General features: G+C 48.8%; 1 protein-coding gene across 3 annotated transcripts in view; it reads right to left on the bottom strand.

The window, feature by feature from the left end:
• The window catches only part of MGLL (monoglyceride lipase), a 96,178-nt gene that overhangs the window by 58,000 nt on the left and 14,548 nt on the right, over positions 1–23,630 (bottom strand). For all 3 annotated transcript variants that reach the window (XM_080914229.1, XM_080914230.1, XM_080914228.1), the window contains exon 3: positions 2,210–2,316. In XM_080914229.1, coding sequence (XP_080770355.1) covers positions 2,210–2,316 — 107 coding nt within the window. The remainder of the gene's footprint in view (positions 1–2,209; positions 2,317–23,630) is intronic.

A 23,630-nucleotide genomic window follows, 5' to 3' on the forward strand; every position in this document is an offset into this window, starting at 1 on the left:
GGCTCAATAAGGACCAGGTTAGACTTGCCTTCAAGTGGGGACTCGGACCCACACTGTGTGTAGGTGGGGGTGGGGGCTGTACCCCTATGTCTGGAGAGAAGGTATATGCGTGTGCATACATTCACATGCTCAGCTGGGTTGGTTTTTTGACTTGGACTCCTCACTTTGGCACATTCAGAGGTAGTCCCAGTTTTTTGCTCTGGGAACTTGGAACAGGTGAGCACAGCCATTCCTGCCTGACATTTGGAACATCACAGAGACCTCTGCTGCAACTTCAGATTGATTTATTTATTTTCGGAGGGCATATCAAAAAGTGGGTTACCGCTTTTCTTCTTCGACTTAAAAAAAAAAAAGAAAGCTTTAAACATGGTTTTTCTGAGCGCCATAGCTAGGCAATATAAACAAAGCCTCCCACTGACTTCAGTATCTGATAAGCTGGCTGATGCTGAGCTGTAAGACAGGGGCCTGAGACTCGGTGCTCATGGCAACAATTCAAGGGGTTGCCGGCACACGACAACAACAACTGATTTTAATGGAGACAGATGTAGCAGGACAAACATTCCCGTCTCAGGATTTTCTAGTGTGCCGAGTGTTGGGCTTAATCATGACAGAGCCCCCATAGCAAAAGCCTCCGGGATAACCTGGAGTATTATCTGCCAAACAAGTCTCACAAAGATAACCAGGGCGGAATGCACAGCAGCAGAGAACATCGCACTATAATAGGGAAGAATTTACTTAATAATCTCAATTACCAAGACATGCGCATACATCTAGCTTAAAAGGGGCTCCTGGCAAATCAAATTCACAGATCTTTGTGGACAAAAATCACCCAGCAGGCTGTCTTGCATGAGCTTCTCCCTTGGTGTGGCTCCAGCTCTCTCTCCTAGGAGACTCAAGGCACTGTCATGGCTCCCCCGTCCCTCCTTCTGACAACATCACTTGGTTATCTACCCTCATATCAGATACACAAAATGGCATCTTGGGATCTGGGCAGAATGGCAGAGAACCACACTAGGCTATGTGGAAACGGCCACACTGTGACTGAGAACTTAGCTTCAGAGAACCTAATCTGGAGAAGTTTCAGTCACAAGAACACCACAAAAATAACTCAAGGGCAGCACACCAGCTTGGGAGTATAGATCAGTGACAGAGTGTTTCCCCAGCATATTTGAAGCTCTAGGTTCAAAACGTAGTACAAGAAGAACTGGAATTTGCATACTGACTTGTGAAATGAGCCCAGCACCACTGGTAGGGTTTTTGTTACATGAAACAAGAAAAAAATTTTTAGTCTGGAGGCATCTGTGTATAACTGTTATGTGTGTATGTGTGAAACATGTAGACATGTGTATGCATATGTGAATGTGAATTCATGTATGTGTGTATTCATAAGTGCTTGCATATCAACATTCCCACACACATATTCGCAGAAGTGTGCACTGTGCAGATGTAGTTATGTGTGCACACCCATTTGTGGCTGTTAATCTTCGTTGTCAACTCAACTGGCTTGAAACATGTCTAATAGTGTATTACAGGTCAACTCTGGGTGTATCTAAGGAAACTTCAGAAGAGGATGAAGTAAGTGGAGAAGACACTGAAATGTGGCCAGTGCCATCCCCTGGTCTGGGAATCTGACAGAATAGAAGGGGAGGATGAAGGCCCTTAGTGCAGGCTTGCTCTGCTTCCTGGCTGCTTTGGCTTGCTCTGTTCTGTTCCACCATGATGGGCCAAAACCCCTGAAGCCATGAGCCAAAATAAATTGTTCATCTTAATCTGTAACAAGATGCATATGTGCAGCTGTACACATGCATGTGTGTATGTATATACATGCATGTGCAAACATCTGAGACACTTTATAAATCTGTGCTGGTTCACCTGAGATTAATTAAAGTTGAACTTAATCTGAATTACTGCATCTACCCGAAGTCCTCTGGGAGAAAACCATGTCCACTTTGAGAGAGAGTATTTACAAATGTACTGTAGGACTCCTTGGCCCAGGCAGGCTCTGGATAAACAGGCCCAACTTTGGTTTCTCATCCAAGCTTCCAATAAGCCTGTCTGAAAATTCTGATTTCATAGTCATTGCTGGTCAGACAAACTGTCCTACTTAGAACCACATGTAGATTTTTAACCCAGAGAATGGAATTGGCCAGGAAGAAAGGAGATAGAGCAGGCCTTTCTGTCAGCCTGTGTGGCAACTGGAGGTACTCACCGTGGTCATGGGCAAATACCAGCATGTCCAGCCCCTTCAGCATCTGAGCCAGCTCATCATAACGACCACAGTGTTCCCCAGCTCCGTGGGACACAAAGATGAGGGCCCTGGAGGACAAGAAGGAAGTGGTTGGGAAAGCCAAAGCCACAGACAAGACTGCTGGAGAACTTGAGGAGCCCACACCAAGCCAGCATCGAGTCAGAGCCTAACCCCCAGCTCCAGGTGCCAGTTGGTAAGTCAGGAGGCTAGTATGAAAATGCAGCCAGAGTTGACAGGATGGAGCCCCGACCTGGCATTCTCTCTGCAAAGTGCTATTACACAAGACTTCACCTTGGAAAGCCAGCGCCTGAGAGGTCATGGGAGCTGACCTGAGCTGGTTCCTGGCAGAAAGCTAGCAGGTGTCACCCTCACCAGGACTGTTTGTTTCCGGTGTCAGTGCAGGGGGCGTGGATTCTGAAACACACAGTTTTCAACCAAGAAACCCATAGTGGGGAGTGAGAGTCGCCCTTGGGTGAGGAGTCCCTGCCCATAATGATGGCACGGCAAGGGTCACAGCCACCATCTCACCCAGCCTTACTGCCTGTCAGCCCCCCTCCCCCCGTAACTGAGTATGAAAGGATTTTAATCCTCCATTGTTATCACTTGTGGTGTTGTCTCTACAGATAGAGTCCAGATATTCTAAGCGGCTAAGCTTCACAGCAGGTAAGATACCAATCGGAACATGTCGCCTCCTGGCTTAAAGGGGCTCCAGTATATTGGCACAGTATATTACAAAACTCACCCAGTCTCCCCGGACTCTTGTGCCCAGGCCAGACCCCATCGTACACCACAGGGGGCAGCAGCATTGGCCATGCGTTTGCTTCCTGGCTTCCCTGCCCTCTGAGCTTAGGTCTAAAGGTGTGGACTTCAGCCCTACCCCAGCCTTGCACCCCAGGCTGGGTAAGCAACTGGACCACTAAAAAGCTGTGTTCTTTCCATAATCCCTCCCAGCTCAGCCATGACAGCTGCTAACAATGCAGGTCTGTGTCGCTCTGCTTTGTATTTTAATCTTTAAGCAAAATCACTTCTGGCATATGTGATTTTTGCCCCTTTCTAAAGTCAGGAGACCTGCTTCCCCAACCTGTGTGGTCCATGGATATGCAAGCTTCTGGACATCCACAGACACCTGTCTGCTTGACATTCTTGGGATCAGCAGTGAGGTGTCTTCCACATTTCTCTCAGCTGTTGTGGCGTGTGCCTCAGACCCCAATATCCCTCATCTTCACGAGGATTTTATTTTTCAAGGGCTGGCTCAGGGGATCATGGGACCCCTGAGCCTTGGGACAGAAGCCTTGAGATCATGGGCTTCTGTGGCGACTCGGCCCATGGCTATTAACAGAAAAGTGGTCAGGCTGAATCTTGCAAATGTTTCTGCTCCTTACTACAGCTATAGGCCTCAGCGGGGGACTTCAGGGGAGTCATCTGAGGTCTGAAAGAACAGCAAAGGTACCATTGTCATGCCTGGCTTGACACCTGAAAGTATCCTGATCAATGTGTGACAGAGGCTTAGACATTTGTTCTGCACAAGTTCCTTTCACTCCAGCCACTTCGAACCTCAGCCCTAACTGAGGATCACTGGGGAGCATCTGAAACCACAGGCACGTGGGTCCCTCTTCAGAGACCATGGGTCTGATTGGTCTGGAGCTCCTCATGGCTCATGCACAGCCAAGGCTGAGAAGCACTTGCTTTCAAAGGTCAAGATGTTGTGCAGAGGCTCCGTGAGACTCCTCTGAGCAGCCACTTCTAAGTCACAACATTCCCAGAGTGCATGCTGAGTGAGCTATGGATCCTCTCCACAAAGGCATGGAGCCATCAGAGTTTGCCACTGTCACCTCTTGGAAAGAAACTGACTGCATGGCTACCCATAATGGGAGCAAGGTCAATGAGCTCTCCGTACCTGCCAGCTCCACTGAAGTTCTACCTCAGTCCCAGTGGGCACGCTCAGCCTTACTGTTACAGGAAGTGGGCGTCCCATATCTTTGGGTTTCAGATCTGGCGCATGGATCCTATTGTGTCGAGTCAGCACATCATCCCCCCACCCCCACACACCCCTGCACATTAGTATTCACCGAGTCCAAGTCTGTCTGGCTAAGCAAAATTAAGTCAGGTTGCCCCGACTACAGCTCTTTTGAGAAGAAACATCATTACCTTCTTCCCTCCTTTACTGATTAGTGGCCTTGATTTAGCTTCCTTCCTGGTTCCCAGGTATGCCAATCAGAGTGTGCTACCAATGTCTGATCATCTCCTGGGTATAAACACCCTCCCCATGGCTGGTGATCAGCTCCTATTGGATGTCCCTGGATACTCAGTTCAGAAGACAACTCACAGTTCCCTCTTCAAACCAGGCTTGAGCTGGCTTGAGAGCACTCTTACGGCTTGCATGCCCACCTGCACCGCTGCACCTGCCAAGGCTCCTGCCTGCCTCCCAGCCTTCACCTCTCCACCTCCACCCCGAGCTTTCTGACTCAGCACGAGGCCCCTCCAGCACTCACCACCGCCATCTGTCACTACAGAGGCCCTGTCTGTCATCCTCTCAATTGAGATGTCAGCGCCCAAGGTGGTGGAGGAGTAGACGACCTGACTACTAGCAAGAGGACTCCTCTGACACACCTGGCCCAGACAGACCCCACTGTTACGGCAGTTGTGCCCCGCTCTGTGTGTCCCACTCAGCCCAGTGGTTGTATGCCCCTGGTCCATGGCTCTGCTACGTGTATGGCCATTTGAAATGAAGGGTTTTTGTATTCATAGGCCAGTCCCTAGCTCCAGGATTGCCAGTGGAAGAGTCACGCTCACCCCTGGAAGCTGCTGCTCTTTGAAGCTGCTTCTTTAGGGGTTTCACAGAACACTGGAGTTAAACTTCTGCGTAAAGGGATCTGTGGCCGAGCTTGAGCAGCTGAGAAATGCAGTCACTGTCATCCTGGAGGCTGGGAGGGTGGCAAGAGAAGCAGCTAGTGTTGTATTGCGAAGCCTTGTGGGCCCATGTGACGGCTGCAGTGTTAAAACCAGAGTAGCTGCTGATACCTGCCCTCACCCCAGAGCCTAGAACCTTCCTGCTATGGCCCCACACCTACATATAGCTCTCCCCGGACACGTTGCCTCTGGAAGTGCCTGAGTACAGCAGATGGTTCCCTGAAAGGGAACTCCGTATGAAGCATCCATGAGGCTGTCATTCCTGAGGATGAGACTTTCTGGTGATGCAGCTGCTTTAAGGTCCCTTGTGTACCTTTAACTCCTCACTGGCTCACCAAGCTGGACTCTGCCTCTTGCAGGCACTCTATTTACATGTCTGTTCACATCTCCCCAAGGAAAGTCATGTCTGGTTTGGGTACTGATGACTCTAGAAGAATCCATTGACTACCTTGACCATCATTATGGATAGAGAAATGAAGAGGTTCTTGCTTCACAAGGTAGAGGTCACCATGGTACCTAATATGGCCCAGAAGCCCAACATGGCTGGAGCCAGACTCTGGGGACTCTGAGATGAATGCGCAATGTTGCCCCTGCCTGCACCTGCCCCTAGTCTAGCAGGAAGATGCCCAGCAAGAGGAGACACACAGACACACACAGACAAACACACACACACACACACACACACACACACACACACACACACACACACACACACACACACGAGCACAAGAAAGGAGCAGGCAGGAGAGTCCTACTTAGACATGATGGACAGGCCTTGGAAGGAAGACCCTGGACAGAGTGTCTGAGAGGCAAAGGCCCAGGCCTGATGAGGGTGCCCCCTTTCAGGCACAGGTGCACCAAATCCAGGCACAGGAAGAAGGTCCAGCAGGAGCCAGGCATTACTTAGTGGTGGTGATGAACTTGGGGGAGCTGGAAAGTTTCTCTAAGAAAAGACGGTACCAAGCAGGGTGGTGACCTGATATGACTTCCATGCTAAGCTCTTGGGGGGCCACTGTGCCTCATGATGCCAGGAGACAAGAGGATGCCTGTCAGGGAGCTGATGCAGCCAAGGGAAGCTGTCCAGTGCCTTCCCTCCTCCCCTGGCATCCCACATCCTCAGCAAAGGACAGGAGCTGAGCATCAGCAGACCTGTTTGTGCAGACAAGGCAGGACCTACAGCAACAAAATTTAGGTTGCAGTAGAGGCTGCACAGATCTTTTCCTTGGAACATCCCCACGGCTGCAGCCAGACGGGAGCCAGGTGTTCAGGGAGAAGGCAGTGGCTGTGGGAGGGGCAACAGGCCCCAGAAGCAGATGGCCTGCCTGGCACCCAGCCCTGAGAGGAGGGGCCACTCTGGAAACCATTTGGAACCTGAGATAAAGGAGCCAGAGGCTCAAAGCTTTTCAGAATGAGTGAGCCCTCACTTGGTGGCATGGTACTTCCTCCCCAGCAAAATTGAACTTGCCCCTTTGCCCTTTCCTAACAGTTCAGGCGGTCTAGTCTTGCTGAGCCTCAGTTTGTCTGCCCGTGAAGTGGAAACGACCCTACCGCTACCCACCTCAGATGGCATTGCATATCAATGAGCCACAGATGTACAGCCTGTATGTAGCAGAAAAGCCTGGGTTCTGGTTCAGCACTCCCCACAGCATATTCCTAAACCTCCACAGACCTTGATTTCTACCCTCTTAATTTATAAATTTCAGATTTTTTTTTTTTTTTTTAAAGCTGAAACCAGTGAGATAAGGGCCCTGTGCTGGCTAGGTGTTGGTCAAGTTGATACAAACTATAGCCAACTGAGGGGAGAGAGCCTTAGCTGAGAAACTACCTCCATAGCTCAGGCGGTAGACAAGCCTGTAGGGCATTTTCTTAGTGATGTGGAAAGTTTCTGACTAAGGTGGGTGGTGTCATTCCTAGGCTGGTGGTCCGCCACAGTGAGCAAGCCAGAAAGCAGCCCTTCTCCGTGGCTTCTCCATCAGCTCCTCTCTCAAGGTTCCCACCCAATTTGAGTTCCGATCCTGGTACTCCTTGATGCACCGTAGAATTCAGGATATGTGTGCCTTTATAAGCCCTTTCCGTTCCATGTTGCTTTTGGGCGTGGTGTTTGGGCCCGCCCAGAAATGTGCCCAAAGGCTCTTTGCTGAGTCTCCTCTGCCTCACCTACTCCAGGGTTAAGAAAAACAACCTGTGACCATAGACTATCACATTCTTAGATTCTTATCCCCCACAGCTGCCAGCTCCAGGAGGTTGAGCAAACCCCTAGGAAGATGGACAGGCAACAAACAGCAACCACCAACTATAGCCTCCCAGGGACACAGAGCCCAGGGCTGAGAGGACCAGGACTCTCTGTTCCCTAGAGGACTTGGGATTTGCTGGGGCCCGTTTTACAGGGCTTCCCCCAACAAGGGGTGGTGTGGGCTCGTCCGGCATGTCCCCTAGCACCCCACTCTTCATCATTCGCCTCTTAGGCTGCAGCCTCCAAATCTTATGACTGTAAACATTTAAGAAAATGAATCTGCTGGTCCTCGGGTAGAACTGTGAAATGGAGCTGGATCCCTTCTAGGCTCTGTTGAAATCCAAATTTAACCTCTTCCCCCTCCTTGGGGATCCAGGAGGTCTGGGCTCCTCTGGCAAAACTTCCCAGTAGAGACAGGCCAGGGGATAAGGACAGGTTCACACCTGCCAAGGGCCAATCTAGAGGAAAGAGAAATAAACTTGTCCTCTGCGACATGGATCAGTAATTCCCACCTCACTGAGGTGTGACCACTGATTAAGGAGCTGTAGGGGGACAGAGTGATGGGTCTGTAAAGCAGCCATGTTGACAAAACAAAAATCCCAAAACAAAACAACAACAACAAACACCTGAGGTGGTACTGTTTTGGTGTCCATGATACAAGAGAGACGTTCCGAGTGGCTAGCCAACTTCCCTGCGCTCACACAGCCAATGTTTTGAACCCAGAGAGGCTTGCAATTCTGACCACCATGTCAAGGAATCACAAGACAACACTACGCAGGTGGTCATGTCACCGGGGGGGGGGGGGGTGACCAGGTCATGCTACAATTCTGCCCCTCTCCACGTGACCACTTACTCTTCTGGCCTCCTGCCCCTGCCCACCACGTTTCCACCCTGTCTTCCAACCAACATATGTTGGTTCTCCAGTGCCTCCAACTTTATCTATGTCTTCCAGCTTGGTGTGAGCTGACCTCTAACCGTATAAACATGGAAGTCCTCAGCAGCATCCCATGCTAGCAGACCACTACCCTCAGGAGTTCTAGAACCTCTGTATTTGGTTCATCCAGCATCTGTCAGGACGACGTGGCATAAGCAGACCTTTTGTTCCTTGAGCGGGGAGACTACACTCCACAGATTCATCTCGGTATCTCATACCCAGGAGCACAGCCTCTTAGCCATAAATGCCATGTGGGTGGATGGACAGATGGATGGGTGGACAGACAGAACAGAAGGACAGTTACAGTTGGAATGGATGGATGGACGATAGATATACAGATGGAAGAATGAATGGAAGGATGAATGGATGCATGGATACATAGAACTCTCTAGAACATCCCGTAGAATCTTGGAGCCTGATTTCTCAATTATGCAGAAAGCGCCCAATTCTGTTCTGCACATCAGCCCAAAGTGCCTCCTGTCACCCACAGGTGACCCCGTATACCACACAGACACTTCTGTAGAATCATGGGACACAGAGAGAGAGAGAGCAGGTGGAAGCACAGACATTGGAGCATTCAAGGCAAGTGGGGAGCTGTGCACAAATCGGGGCTGGCACAAAGAAAGGCAGAGGCCTTCAGGGCTGGCAGGGAGGCCTGAGATTTTGCAAACACGACAGGAATTACATGAATCATCTGATTGAAACCCAACCTTCATTTCATACTAAAAGGCAGAGGCGTTTTCCAAGAAGAAAACAAGATTGCAATGGTGGCAGAACCACAGCCAGTTTTCTGAGAGCATCCTACCACTTAAACACACTTTCAAAACAGCACTTGGAAACCCATAGCAGCCCAGCCTCGAGGATGCTGCCTCTGATATTCCTGTCCGCCCAACTTGTCCATTCCTGACCGTTACCAGACACTGACACGGGAGACTGAGGGGAGTACAAGGCAGAGAAGTCAGTAGGGTCTCCAAGAAGACAATAAACCACCCCGACAGTGTTGCTAACAGGCAGCATCCTGTCAGCCACAGGCTGTCCCCTCCTACCTACATCTGCACCGACCGTGACCTTAGGGTTCACCAGCCACAGCTGTGTAAGGCCACCATTCTCCTGGATGCCTTGTGTCCCCTGAAGAGTGCATCTGAGATCCCTTCAGCCATTTGCCCAAGGTGCCCAACAAGTCAGCGGGGGTTGAAGGAGGTGGTCAAGCGTTTGGTGAGGTTTATGTCCTTTCCCTGAGATATGCACACACTGTCCTCAGTAAAGTCCTCCCAGAAAGTGACAAAAGGGGGTCACCACAACTTGAGGAACTGTACTAAATGGTGGTAGCGTTAGGAAGGTTGATCTGCACGTTCTGTCTTCCTGTGACTCCACACGGCCTCAGGTGGTTGGCTTTGTGCTGATCCTGGACATCTCTTAGTTATTTCTACATGCAGCAGCGGGTGTTCCGACGACCGGGCTGGGTGCCCTGATAGGTGCTACTCTAATGAGTGAGCTCCTAGACCTCACTGTCACCCATCTCAGGACAGGGAACAGAATGCTTATCCACTTGGGTCAACCTGCCGAGTAGGATGGCCTTCCTCACTTTATGCTGTAGCTGGTTTGCTTTTGTCAAGGGTCTGGGTTCTTTGCCTTTGCTACATCAAGACCTGGAGGCCATTCCCTGAATCCCTTTCTAGGCCTCGAGATTTCTCTCCATAGAAATGTATACCTGTCAGTCTGGCTTTAAACACTTATGTGGGCGGTGGTGTGAGCCAGGTGGGACTCTGCAATGTGCTAGCTCTGGTGCCTTCCTAACTCGGAAGCAAGGTAATATACCAAGTGGCCTCCACCTGATTTGCTGCCCAGGTGACTTTAGTGCTACCTAAGCCTCCATCTACACACTGGGGAGGAATAGGGCAACCAGACTAGGCATGGCGGCACCAAGAGGGTGATTAGAAAATGCAGGTGGCTTGGCTCGTAATAAACCACAATAATTAAAGCATGAGAAATCCAGGTGTGTGTGAGTGTGTGTGTGTGTACAACATGTTCAATGCTTAAGCGTACACCAGCTACCGGGGTAAGGCCGCCATGGGCACGTTTTATTTTCCTGTTAGGAAAGTGGCCAGTCTCATGTATTTGAATATGCTTTAAACGAGGTTCATCTCCCTAAAATTCCAGAGGAGGTTTAATTCCTCTGAGGACACAGTGCCAAAGAGATATTAGTGCTACGCTCCTGGGTCCCTGCAACTCTGAACTGAAAAACAAAACAACCCCCCCCCCTCCTGCCACATTAAATGTCCCCAGGCACTCTGCTCTGCTACGAGAACAGGAAAGAGATCAAGGAACCATGGAACCTCGAAGATGCCAGGTTTTCTTACTGCTCCGTAACAGCTTGTCCCTATAGCACAGAAGTAAGTCTTTGGAGTTGTGTTGGAAGTTACTGGGAAGTTTCTAAATGTCCTCAAATGAGATTATTTCATAAGCAAATATTCTGCAAGTCTTCAGCCCTGTGCCCCTCTTTGGGGCTCTAGTGTTGAGTAAGCCTCCTGGTAATGCACCAAACACCCGAGGCAATCAACTTATAAAGTTTTGGCTCACCATTTTGGAGGGTCCATAGGCTGTGGACCCCACAACTATCAGCTAGTGGTAACACATTGTGGGCAGAAGGCAAAATGGAGCAAGAACATTTATTTGCCTGTGGCCTTGGAACAAAGGTGGAAAAAAAAATGCTGGAGTCCCACTACACCCCACAAGGGCGTGCTCTGCTTACCAGACCTCCCACTACCATTCCCAGCAGTTCTTACATCAGGGAGCTGAGAAAGGCTGAGGAACATTTACTCAAACCATAGCAGGTGCCTTTGGGTTTCCTGTGAACTCTCACCTTTTGCTCATACTTTCAGATTAAGGATTTAGAACTGGAGGGGTAATGGCTGAATCTTTCAGTCCCAGATAAGCCAGCAGTTTGGAGCAGCCCTTAGCAGCTATTTCAAATTTGTGTCAGGAGGAGTAATTAATGTTTCCTGTGAATTTATGAAGTAAAAAAATAAGCATGCCACCAAATCCCCAAATATGTAACATTTTAAAAAAATGTACACACCCACTCACACTTAATTTATGTATGCTTGGAAAAGGAATGTGGGTCACTGCAGAAAAACTGAGACAAGCATAAAGAAAAGAAAATCTACCCACTGTGAGCACCAAGATCTGCCTCCTTCCAGTTTCTTCCTTGCCATATACATATTTAAACTTGTTTATAATCTTTTACCATTCAATTACATAGTTATAAGTAGAAACCATCATGTAATTAATTGTAATTATGTTCTATGTCTCACTTTGGGCTCTTTCTTTCAATTCCTTCTCATCTTTCCCTGTGGAAACAGCTTGGCATTACTTATCTCCAGAGTTGTTGCCTGGAGGCCCAAAGGAGAGAACATGGAGAGAGCCACTCACAGCATCAGGAACCTGGGAGGCCTAACAAATAGATTACTGAGATGGGCACTTGAGCCACCAGAGCAGACATCACTAACCACAGCCTCTTGGACTGAGAGCAGATATCACTTATTACACACAGCCTCTTAAGCTCAGAGCAGACATCACTAATCACCCACAGCCTCTTAAGCTCAGAGCAGACATCACTAGGCAACCACAGCTCCCTTTCCTACCAAACCCAGATGGCCTAGGAGCCTTTTTCAGCACTGTGTTCTAGACAGCCACATGCTGTATCCCTGTGCTGGGTCCTGCCTTTGAAAATGCCACTTCTAAGTAGCTCCAATTCACAAGTTCCCCCTAGGACTAAGCTATCATTGCTCAGAACATGCATGCAGCCTCTAGCACACAATGAATCCACAGTTGGGCTTTTTGTATTTTGCTAGGACTGTTGCTAAAGCCTGCATGGAATTAATGGGTTTGGGCTGTTGAAGTCAGGGTCTTGCGGTATCCATAGGACCAGACTCGTCCCTTCTACATGGCTGGCAGCAGGGCAGTTTAGGACCAGGTCCTTCCAATTCCCAGGCCTTCAGGACATAAGAGTGCCATCAGAATACATCCAAACCAACTGTAGGCTGCAGGTAATGAGCCCTGTGGTGACTGTCGCAATGCCTGGCATTGTCCATTCCTCTGTGTAAGGACTTCAGTAGAGCTTCCAGCACAAGGGTAATTGCATTCCAAAGTGGGCCCACTCTGAAGTCATTCAGCTAGAAAATTACAAGCCACTGCAAAGACGTGCTTCCATATGAACGAGCAAAGGCAAATTCAGCATCCAAGCAGCCTGAAGTGCCCAGCAGTTCCATGCATTTTTTACCACGTGACCTAGCATGCTGCCAGCATCTCTCATTGAACACTTAACTCACTCCTCCACCACAGCTTGCCTGCCTAATCTAGCCTGTAGGTCCTGCATGGCTGATGCCCCCACCCCCAGCTCTCTAGAGCCATCCCCAGGAGGCCTGCAGTCAATTGGTATGCCTTCAAGCAGGGTAGCAGAGAGCACACCAGGCCACACAAGTCCCCAGGAATTGAAGGCATGCTGGGTTACACTCATTCCTGCCACCACTGGCTGCGGAATCTGTCAATTTCATCTCCCCACCCACAGCAATCTGGTCCCTGCTTCCTTGTGGAGAACCGATTTCAGTTGCAGAGTGGCTCCCCACTGGGATCTTGGGACAATAATCCGGATCCCTTCTGAGTCCTCCTCCTAGGTTTCTTCATTATTTTTGGCTGTCCTGGAGAAGACCCAGGCACAGCCTCAAGCCTGCATTTCTGCAAGCCAAGGAAACCCTCAAGATAACCAAGAGCACTGTGTCTCCCAAGTTCCATTTTAGCCTGACTGCCCCAGGGTCAATCTGGACTGTTCTGCACACAGTCTGCCTGCCTGTGCTGAACTTGCCTGCCTAGGCTTAAAACCCGTCTTACCGTAAAGACAAACAAGGCGTATTCCCGTTTACTGCTAGATCTGTTTCTCCAGGACTGGGCTATGCCCCACTTGTACCCTTTACTACAAATGCTTCTCTGATTCCTGTTCCAGGAAATGGCAACCACGCCTTCGTTTTAAAAAGGTTGTTATAACCATATTGCAGTCCTGTCTCTGTTTCAAAAGGTTATGATAACCACTTGTTGTTATGATGACCTTGTTATGACCAACTTGCTATATTCTCTCCTGTAACCCCACCCCTTTGCCTGGCAAATCCCCATTTGGAAGCCCCCTACCCCTGAGCTATAAAAACCTTGTCTTCCTTACGTCCAAGGCTGATCTCTTGCATCCTGCCTTGGGAAGTAACCTGTGCTTACAAAGAGAAAAGCTTGCTTAACTAACTGCTTGCTTTGTTAATTTGGCCTTGATGATTTGGGTTATGGTCTTTTTCCTCCCATCTTTGGAATTAACATAGGGGCAAAGACCTAGAGCAAAAAGGTGGAGTTTAGGGGCTGGAGAGACAGCTCAGTGGTTAAGAGTACTTGGTGCTCTTGCAGAAGGCTGTGGTTTGGTTCCTAGTACCCATACGGTAGCTAACAACCATCTTCAATTCCAGCTCCAGAGGATCTGATGCCATCGTCTAGTCTCTGTAGGCACTGCACACATGTGGTGCCCATACAGACATATGTGCATACAGACAAACGCTCATACACATACTCATACTGTATAAACAGTCCAGCTATCTTGATTCAGTGACACCACCCTCCCGCCACTTCAGCTGAGGGAGTGACGAAGACCCACGCTCACAGGTGCCTCTGTCTCCAGCTGGAGCAGCTGGGGTTCCATTTTCTCAGTCCCTTCAAAGTCTCTCCTATGTATGTTGGTAGACAGTCATGTGTTCGGGGCTATCCACATTTGCATTTCCACACACAGAGACTTGTCACAGGGATGCTGAAGCCATTTACTGTGCTTAGCAATTTCATGTATACTGTAGCACACTTTAAACATGGGGCAGCATTCACTCCAGAAATATTCTATGATTTCTCTCTCCATCCCTCCTTCTCAGGACACATGGGCCATGTTCACTGAGTGTGGTACAGGCTCTAGACATTCTTACGCCTTCTGGCAATAATAAGGCTGGAACATGCTTAACATAAAAGAATCAAAACAAAGTCACTTGCTTATGTTTAAAAACAAGGGTGTATGGGTAGGAGGGTGGGAAAGAAGGCTTCTTAATAGCTTGCCTGATAATGGCCATCCTGAAAGAACCAGAACCATCAGCTTGCATAGTAGACTGACCAGCCTCTGGTTAAAAAGTATGTATTCCAGGATTTCTGCCTAGCAACCATTCATTCAACCTAGAGCTAGTGCCAGAGGGGTATTGGTCATTATGACCAAGGATTACTGCTTTAAAACATCTAAGGTCATCTTTATTCTTATCTTTAAAAACTTGACCTACCTTTACCTACTGGAATACCCACATGGTCCCAACGAAAGGATACTTTTCTTCCCAAATAAAATGCCAGTACCCTCCATCTACTTTCAGTTAAGGAGAGGCACGGAAGAATGGCCCATGTTACCAGCTCCTGACAAACTGCTTTCTAAAGTGGACCAATGTGCACTGCCGCCTGCTGGGGTGAGTATATGTCAACCTTGGCACCAACACCCAGAGACACTAGACCTCTTGCTCCGACAGTAGCCCCCACATGAGGGCAGTGGCTCTTGAACTCCTATTTCTCTATGCTCAGTGAGGTTGGGCATGCAGGAGTCTTCTGAGCCATGCTGTCTGGCATTGTAAGTCCCCGTGTGTATCCAGGGTCTTGGTATCAGTGCTCAGTGAGTATCCACTAAAGAGCAACTCCCAGAGCTCAGGGTAATAACATTCCCTTCCATCTCTCCCCAGCAGACCATTGCCTCTGGGTTCCCAGGCTCCTGGGTTTGGTAGTACCCTGGCTGTTTCCACGTTCCTCTTCCTCTTCAATCCTCATTTCTTCTGTACAGGGCAATAACTGGTCTGGAGCACCTGCTTGGAATGTTCCTTAACTGATTCAATCAGGTCTTGAGGGAAAAAAAATGTCTCTCCCAGCGGAGAATATCTCAAGTAGAAGAAAGTATAAATTTAGATAGAATGTCAGGCTTCCTAGATTCTCATCAGCTTGGCACCCACAATGAATTTCTGGGCTGCCCTGGAATTGACAGTATGCCTCTTTGGATCCTGTCTTGGGCTCTTAGCCTCCATTTAGCTCTGAACCCCAAATCCTGTACTCCCAAGTGCTCGGCCTGGACAATGCCTTCTTAAGTTTGTCCTTTTACAGCCCAGGCTTGAGTCTTGAGACTTCCTCAACAGGAAGCTCTTCTCCAGGTCCTCTTGGCTCTTGGATTTGTTCCTTCGATCCTTCTGTTTACCTCAATCCCTTTTTACTTGAGCACAGAGCAGCCTACTAACTCTAACCCTTCCCTACCTCTCCAACTCAAGCCCAGACTTTCACAACTCCAGATTGGCAGGCAAGACCTATCTGTCTACCTACCTACCTACCTATCTATCTATCTATCTATCTATCTATCTATCTATCTATCTATCTATCTATCTATCTCCACTCTGCTCTGGCTCTGCCGCAGCCCTTCCCACCCCCATCCTTCCAAACCTCACCTGAATAGAATCTCCCATTTCAGAAGGTCCTGCCACTTGCCAACCCAGGTTCCTTGACAACTGAGATCCTTGGAGGGGAATGGAGGAGGCTAGTGGGTCAAGGAGTTCATAACAAGTGAAGCTCATGGGCGGTGTGTCCTTGCTGAAAAGCACCAGAGAGAAACTCAGGACAGAGCAGGCAGAAGGCAAGATATAGAGGATCAGAGATTCTCATGGTGGGCTAAGCACTCCAGGGGCAGGCAATGCCTCCTGCCTATATTGCCCCAAGTCTACAGATTCAGGACTCATTTTCTAGGCAAATTCTTGGGACACTGTAGAATGGGCAATTGTCTAGGACCACAAGCTCTGAACAAGCCAGAGGGGAGAAAAACTCAAAGCCAGGGAGCATCCTCATCTTAGGACCAATCTATCACCCCAGTATATATTCCCATAGGCTGGGACCAGTCAAATCTCCTCACTGTACACACTGTGCACTATCTGACTAAGCCAACCTAGGAAGGAAAATTGTTGTCTAGCTCACAGGTTTGGAGTCTGAAGATCAAACAGCATGGTGCAAGCTCTGCATTACCTTATGTGGAGGAGAGGAACCTGGAGAAGATTAGATCTCAAGACAGAAACAAAGAGCTGAGTGTGGCCAGGCTCACTCCTTCTACATCTTTAGAGAAAACTCAAGGGGTCCATGAGAACTATGGTCCTATAGCACACCCTCAATGGCCTAACTCTTCCTACACTACCACGTTGGGCACTGAGTCTTCAACTCACAGACTTCTGGGGTAGGTACAACCAACCAGAGTAGCCCTCTCATGCAAGCCATGTCAGCACCAACTTTAAAGATGGCTGGTTTTGTGTGTCAACTTGACATGAGCTGGAGTTATCATGGAGAAAGGAGCCTCCCTTGAGAAAATGCCTCCATGAGATCCAGCTGTAAGGCATTTTCTCAATTAGTGATCAAGAGGAGAGGGCCCCTTGTAGGTGATGCCATTCCTAGGCTGGTAGTCTTGGGTTCTAAAAGAATGCAAGCTGAGCAAGCCAGGGGAAGCAAGCCAGTAAATAACATCCCTCCATGGCCTCTGCATCAGCTCCGGATTCCTGAACTGCTTGTGTGCCAGTCCTGACTTCCTTTGGTGATGAACAGTAATGTGGAAGTGTAAGCTGAATAAAACCTTTCCTCCCCAACTTGCTCCTTGGTCATGATGTTTGTGCAGAAACTGTGACTAAGACAGGTGCCAAGGATCAAGGAGGAGAGAGAGGATCTGCCATTAGGCTTAAGAGTTGAAACCAGAATTTGGATCTAAGTCTTGACTTGGTTGGTGCTTTGACTGCTCTGCTACAGGACCTGAGAGATTTGCCTGGTTCTCACCCGTGCCTGGGGCTCTTTGCACCTGCTCTCCTTTCCTCAGGGAGAAAGAGAGAAGGATCTCTCTCTCTCTCTCTCTCTCTCTCTCTCTCTCTCTCTCTCTCTCTCTCTCTCTCTGAGGAAAGGAGAGCAGGTGCAAATCTGAGGGATGTAAATGTGTACATAGAATTTTTTCCATGGTATGTGACCACAGATCTATGCCTCAGGCCCTTCTTACAGTGAAACATGTACAAATACTCAAGGCTGAACAAATGATCAAAATCCACAAGTCAGTTCTGTCCTGACTCAAGGCTGGTTCTACCTCTCTGCCACATCACTGACCCTGCCCACACCAGAGGTACCACAGAAGAAGCCTTTCGATATTTATTAAGTGAACAAATGCCCACATGCAGACACAAGAATGGTGACTTCACACAGCACTTTCCTGGTGGCAGACCTGTATTAAGTCACCAAAGAGGAGACGGCCTTTTGGGTAGCCTGCTCCAAACCTGTTCATAGTTTTACCATAGTTAAGAGGTCATTAGGTCACACCATAAGGAATTGTGGGGCAACACAGCAGAAGGAAGCTAGGTCCTGAGCAAGCATGTGGGACAGAACTTCAACTGTTCACCTCTAGACCAAGAGCAGTCAATCACTATCTTGCTGGAGCCACTGTGTCATGAGGTCTTACTACAGTGCTACCTAGCTAGTCCTTAACAAATGCAGGAGGGTGACAGGAGACACTATGTTGAGTTAGGAAGACAGGAAGCACAGTGAAACATGCAGCCTCGGTGTCCCTTCGTCAAAGCCCTGGCCCCCATTTGTTATTCCCCCTGAGCCAGAGGAAACAGCTCTATGCTGCTCACATGTGTTGAGTAATATGTCTTGCTGCACAACTGACCTCACCATCCCTTATCTGTTCTAGTGCAAACTGCCATCACTTCAGGGGGTGGAAGCCACTGGGTCTGGGAACCAGTGAGAGCTTGGTTACACCCTGAGGGGCCTGAGAACTGCAGCTAAGAAAACTGGAGCTTATCAAACCTTAACTTGCCTCAGATGATGAAGAGGAGAGGGGAGGACAGATGAGGAAAGAGGAGGGCAGGGTGGGGGTGGGGAGACACTGGTACTGAGCTTGGAGCATAGTTTGTCTCCTTTAATCTTATATGTATTGTATAACAGCTTCCTCTGAGATTAAAACACTTGATCCTGCAGTAAACTCCTTAAGGAAGAAGGCAAACTCAAAACAGCTTCAGGAAGTCTCTGAAACTGATCAGATTCACTAGGCTCCTCCCTGTAATAAAAGCTAGGAGTCTCCCTCAGATTGAAGGAAGCTCTCAGAAGAGAAAAGCTGCAAAGATTCATGAGACCAGACCAGCTGCCTAAAAGAGGCTTAGATTAACTGAGACACCCAGAAACGGACACTCTCTAAGCTGCTTGCATACTATGCAGTGTTCTCTGGGTTCACAGATCTATGAGATGTCACTATGCTGGGGTGCGCTTTGCTAAGGCAGCTGTCTTTGAGTCATTTCTGTTCCTGTAAGTAACCTTTCTCCTATATGCCTGTAAGCAGTCCCAATAAACTGGAGTGGGATGACTCAAGACCGGAGAGACATGTTGCTCCCTGGCTCTGACACAAAGCCCACAGTAGATGCAGCCTTTGACTCCTGGATTGGAGTCATGAAGCAAGACCAGCCTCCTGTGGAATACGGTTTGCAGCACACTGGACTGTAGAAGTAGCCCTAGCCACACTCTACCGCAGTTAATTAAAAAGTGTGATGCTTCAGGGTAAAGTTCAAGTGCAGGTAAGGTTTCCTGAAGCAACCATTTCTTTCTCTTAAAACGATAAAAAACAAACAAGAACCATGCATATATAATGTATCTTAAGTACAATATATAATACAGCAAATGCATTTCTCTCTTCTTTTTCTTTTCTTATTTTTGTTTTGTTTTCTTTTGTTTGTTTGTTTGTTTGGAGACAGGGTTTCTCTGTGTAGTCCTGGCTATCATGGAACTCAATCTGTAGACCATGCTGGTCTCTCAGGGATCTGCCTGCCTCTGCCTCCTGGGTGCTGGAATTAAGGGTGTGTGCCGTCACCACCACCCATCAAACTCATTTTCAATTATATATAAATATATTTATTTTCCTAGAGGAAGTGAAGTCCCAGGCAAGTGACCAGAGGACTGCTCTGGCTACAACTGTGATCTGACACAATGACCAGGAGGACCCTGGTCATACATGTCACCAGCCTGAGCTTTACAGTCCTTAGCCCTTTATTCTTTATTAATAAAAACTGACATAAAAGCTGGGGCTGTGGCTCTGTGGTAGAGACTTTGCCTAGTATGCTGAAGGTCCTGGCTTCTACCCCTATGACTCTGAAGAGGGAAAAAAGCCACTGAGAACTTTGACCAGGAGCTGGCTTAGGCTCTGAGGACATGTTTGAGTTCAATAAAGATCTGTGTGGGATGCTAGATTGAGTGAGAAGGGTTTAGCAAGCTGAGTGTCCTGGGTTACAAGGACATTGTGTCTTGTCTCCAGAACCAGAACTGCTTCCTAGAGTAGTAGAGACACAGTGTCAAGACCCAGAAGTGAGTTCTGCTGTCCTATGGCAGTGGCCAACTGTGGCCTTCCAACAGTGACGGGTCAGAAGCGCTAGCAGAGAGAATGCATTTCCCCACAAGGAGATTACAAATGTCCCCACCTTGCTTTGAACACTATACCATGTATATGTGCATCGGAAGACATCCCAGAAATACCATAGTTTCCACTTTCTTAATGTATTAAAATTTAAAAAGTAGAAACAAAAAGAGATACAGCCATGTGTCGTGTTTTAAGACGGTCTGAGACAAACCACGGACACGATGGTGTCCACAGGATGACCTTACTCGGTCCCATCATGGCCATTTCTCTTTTGTGTAAGTACATGATGTCTGCAGGACAAAACCAACACACAGGTGCGTCTCTGAGCATGTTCCCTTGGTTAGGGAACTACATGGCTGTACCAGGTCTGGGCGCTTGATCAGAGACACTTCTCTGCCTCCAGGGTCTAACTAGTTAGAGCCAGCAAAATGCAAAGGGCAATGAGCAGGGAGTGCTGGGGTCGCGGAGCAAGAATATGGGGAAGATGAGATCCGGGTCCCTCATTAAGTTTAATTATCCTCTCCACATTTCTTTCCTCCTGTAACCTCTGAGAGGTGCAGAAAACACGTCAGTTCCACTGAAGGGAGACTGGTAATTGCCTTCCATAAACTAGGCTAGGAGCTTCTTTAGAAATTATTACTCTTCTGGCACCAGGCGAATCTTCTGCCTCAAACCTATTCGGTATGTTTTGGGGATGCAACTTCTGGGAGTGGTCTGTTTTCATAGAAAATGGCTCTGTACGGATGGAGCTAGGACACCAGACTCCTCATTAGCATGTGGAATCTCTTCAGAGGGCTCACCAGGGCCCTGGCTGGCTCCAGAAAGGATCCGATGCCAAAGGGCTCCTCGGAGCCGCATCCAGATCAATATTGGGAACTGGCCTTCTGGGAAATCACTAATGGGCTGTGGAAAACCACGTGGTGCATTAATGAAGAGCTTCACAGCTGTCCTAGGATCTCGAAAAAGGATAGCCAGAGGCCAGGTGTTGGTGGGACCAACCAGCTCCCAGGCCCTTACAGCTCCTTCCCAAGGCGAGCAGTCTTTCTCCTGCATGGTAGGAGGAGGGGGCTGTCCTCTCCTTCTAGAGGTAGCTGCCCAGCTCCGGGCTTAGAACAAGGGGTGCCCTGGGTTGTCTGTACCTCATTTTCCTCAGACACCAGCCAGTCTGGCAGCAAACCACAGCTGATATGTAATGTATCTGAGACACCCACCCTGTTTCATACTGCACAGGAAGAGGGAAACACACTCACACAGAGGGCACTGTTAGAATGGAGAGAGCTGTATGAGACAGCAAAATGGAATTTGAGGAGAACCAGGAGCTCAGTTATTTGGAGGGCCACTGAGCTCTCCATTTTGTCTAGCCCATGTGACGAATCCATGCTCACAGGACACCATCTCTTGGCCTAGAAGAAGCCCACAGCGGGCCGTATTTTGGTATACATTCAACAATATTGCAACATAGAAGGAGAATGCTGATCATGGCCAGATTCGACTTATGCTCAGCCTCTTAGAGAGAGGGCATCATGGCTGGTGTAAACCCCCAGTCCATCCACTTTCAGGATGTGAGGCTCATGCAAGTCCCTGTGGAGAGTTGGAAGCCAGCTCTGTGGTTTCCTTTGTTCCCGTGGCCACTTATTAACAGCAAACTTCTCACATCCTGCATTAGAATGTAGTTTATTTTCAAGATCTATTTTTAGTAATTTAAATTACACATATACGTGGGGGTTGTGTGCACACCAGTGCCATGTCTGCAGAGGACATGAGATTCCCCTGAAGACAAAGTCACAGATAGCTGTGTACTGTCCCTTAAGGGTGCTTGGGAACTGAGCTCTGTTCTTCTGCAAGTGCCCCTACCATTAAGGCATTTCTCCAGCCCTATTATTTCTTTTAAAAATAGACTTAAAGAGCAAACTGGGGAGAGAAAAAGTATGTAAACAAGCAAAGACGAGAAGCCCAGGGTTCAAAACCGCAAGAATCACAAATGGGTGAGTGCCGAGGTGGGGGCGATGTCCACATGCAGCCATGTGACACAGGGATGGAGCTAAGTGGCTGGTTGGGAGTCAAGCCTCCAAAGTGACCTCAGTGGGACAAGGAGCCAGAAAGCATCATTGCCAGGAGACTTCAAGGCCTGCAAAGTTCCGGGGGCCTGGCTGAGCTCCGGACAGCAGGTTCCTATCACTTCTGCTCAAAGCTCACCTGGCTACCACAGTGGCCAGCTGACCCTCTCTCCCTCTGCTCACTGACTCCTGCCTCAGGGCACTCTCTCAGATGCTTGCCAAATGTCACCTCCCTGGGGACAGCTCCCTCTGCCACTGTCACCTGTATGCATCTCCATGGGTACAGGAGCAAGCCAGGGTTTCCCCCAACTGCACCAATGCTAGGGATGGAGCCAGTTTGTTTTGGGAGAGCTGCCCAACTTTTTTAGAGTGTAGGGCATGTGCCATCATTGCCTGAACCAGTAACTTTTGTAATGAACACGTCTGTAAACATACAGGCCTAAAACATCGGGGCGGCTTAATTGGCAGTAGAGGAGTAAACCTGCCCCAAGAAGCAGGGGGAGGAAAAGCCTGGGTCAGAGGAAGAAGTGGCAGCAGTTGGACCAAGTTGGGAGGGGGTGAGTTGGAGTCCCTGGGTATGTTGGCCCCTGGAGGCCACCCCCACTCCTCAAGAGGACAAATCACCCGACACAGAGCTCAGAGCATCTCCGTGAGACACAGCGACAGAGTTCGACTGTTTCCTAAAGGTTCTGCAATGAGACTGGCTCAGACACAGAAGTAGCACAGCTCTGAACCAGGATACCAGGAGAGAGAAAAGGTAGGGCTACTGAACCTCTTCAGCAGGAGGCTTCCTATAAGAAGGCTCTGGGCTTCATCTTATGTAATTTTTTTTTTCCTGGAAGGAAAACAGCATGAACTCCCCAAGGCTGCAGATGGCTCCAAGTTCTGGGTGGTGAAATGCCAAGCGGATGGCAGTGAGCAATTAGGAATTTATGGAGCATGCAGGAGAGGTGGGGAAAATGTCCTCATCTAGGCATGTGATGGAGCCTCTGAGCTCAGCCGTGACCTAAATGGGAAGCTGCATTAGGCTGGCATCAGGAAAGCAGATGCTGGATCTGGATACCCATGCAGGATGGACAAAAAGCTGTCTACACCTGCCATTCCTCAGTGTGGGACCTCAACCACCAAGCCTTTCCCAGCCCCAGTGTTCTGAGCTATAAAACGGCACTGGAAGACCATAACTAGAGATATGGCTGCGCAGTTAAGAGTACTGGCCACTCTCCCAGAGGATTCAGGTTTGATTCCTAGCAACCCCAAGGTAGTTCACATCTCCAGTCCCAGGAGATCTGACACCCTCTTCTACCTTCTGCAGGCAACACACACACACACATACACACACACACACACACACCAAGACCCAAGAAATACCCAGGGGTACAGCACGCACTGGCCTCTGAGTACCTGGTGTCATGCCAAAACTAACACAGGCTTAAATAAAAATTTATTACAGAAGGAACCAAAGAAAGACATTTAGTCAAGGAACACATACCTCCTGCACCTCTCTGACACAAACGGGGAGGTCTCTGAAGTTGTTATCTCAGTAGAGACAGCTTGGCCATGTTCACCTTTGGTGAGCACTGCACCAGACAGGCAGGCAGGGTGTGAGTGTGAGATGGCCAAGACCTCTCTGTGAAACTCTCCAGCCCAGATCCCAGAACCACTGGTTCTATCTGCCTTTCTCCTAGCCGAGGGCTCTTGGTAGGCCTTTAAGGTTGTGTCATGTAGTAGGTGATCAA

This window comes from Micromys minutus, assembly GCF_963924665.1.
Source record: "Micromys minutus genome assembly, chromosome: 3".
NCBI lineage: Eukaryota > Metazoa > Chordata > Mammalia > Rodentia > Muridae > Micromys > Micromys minutus.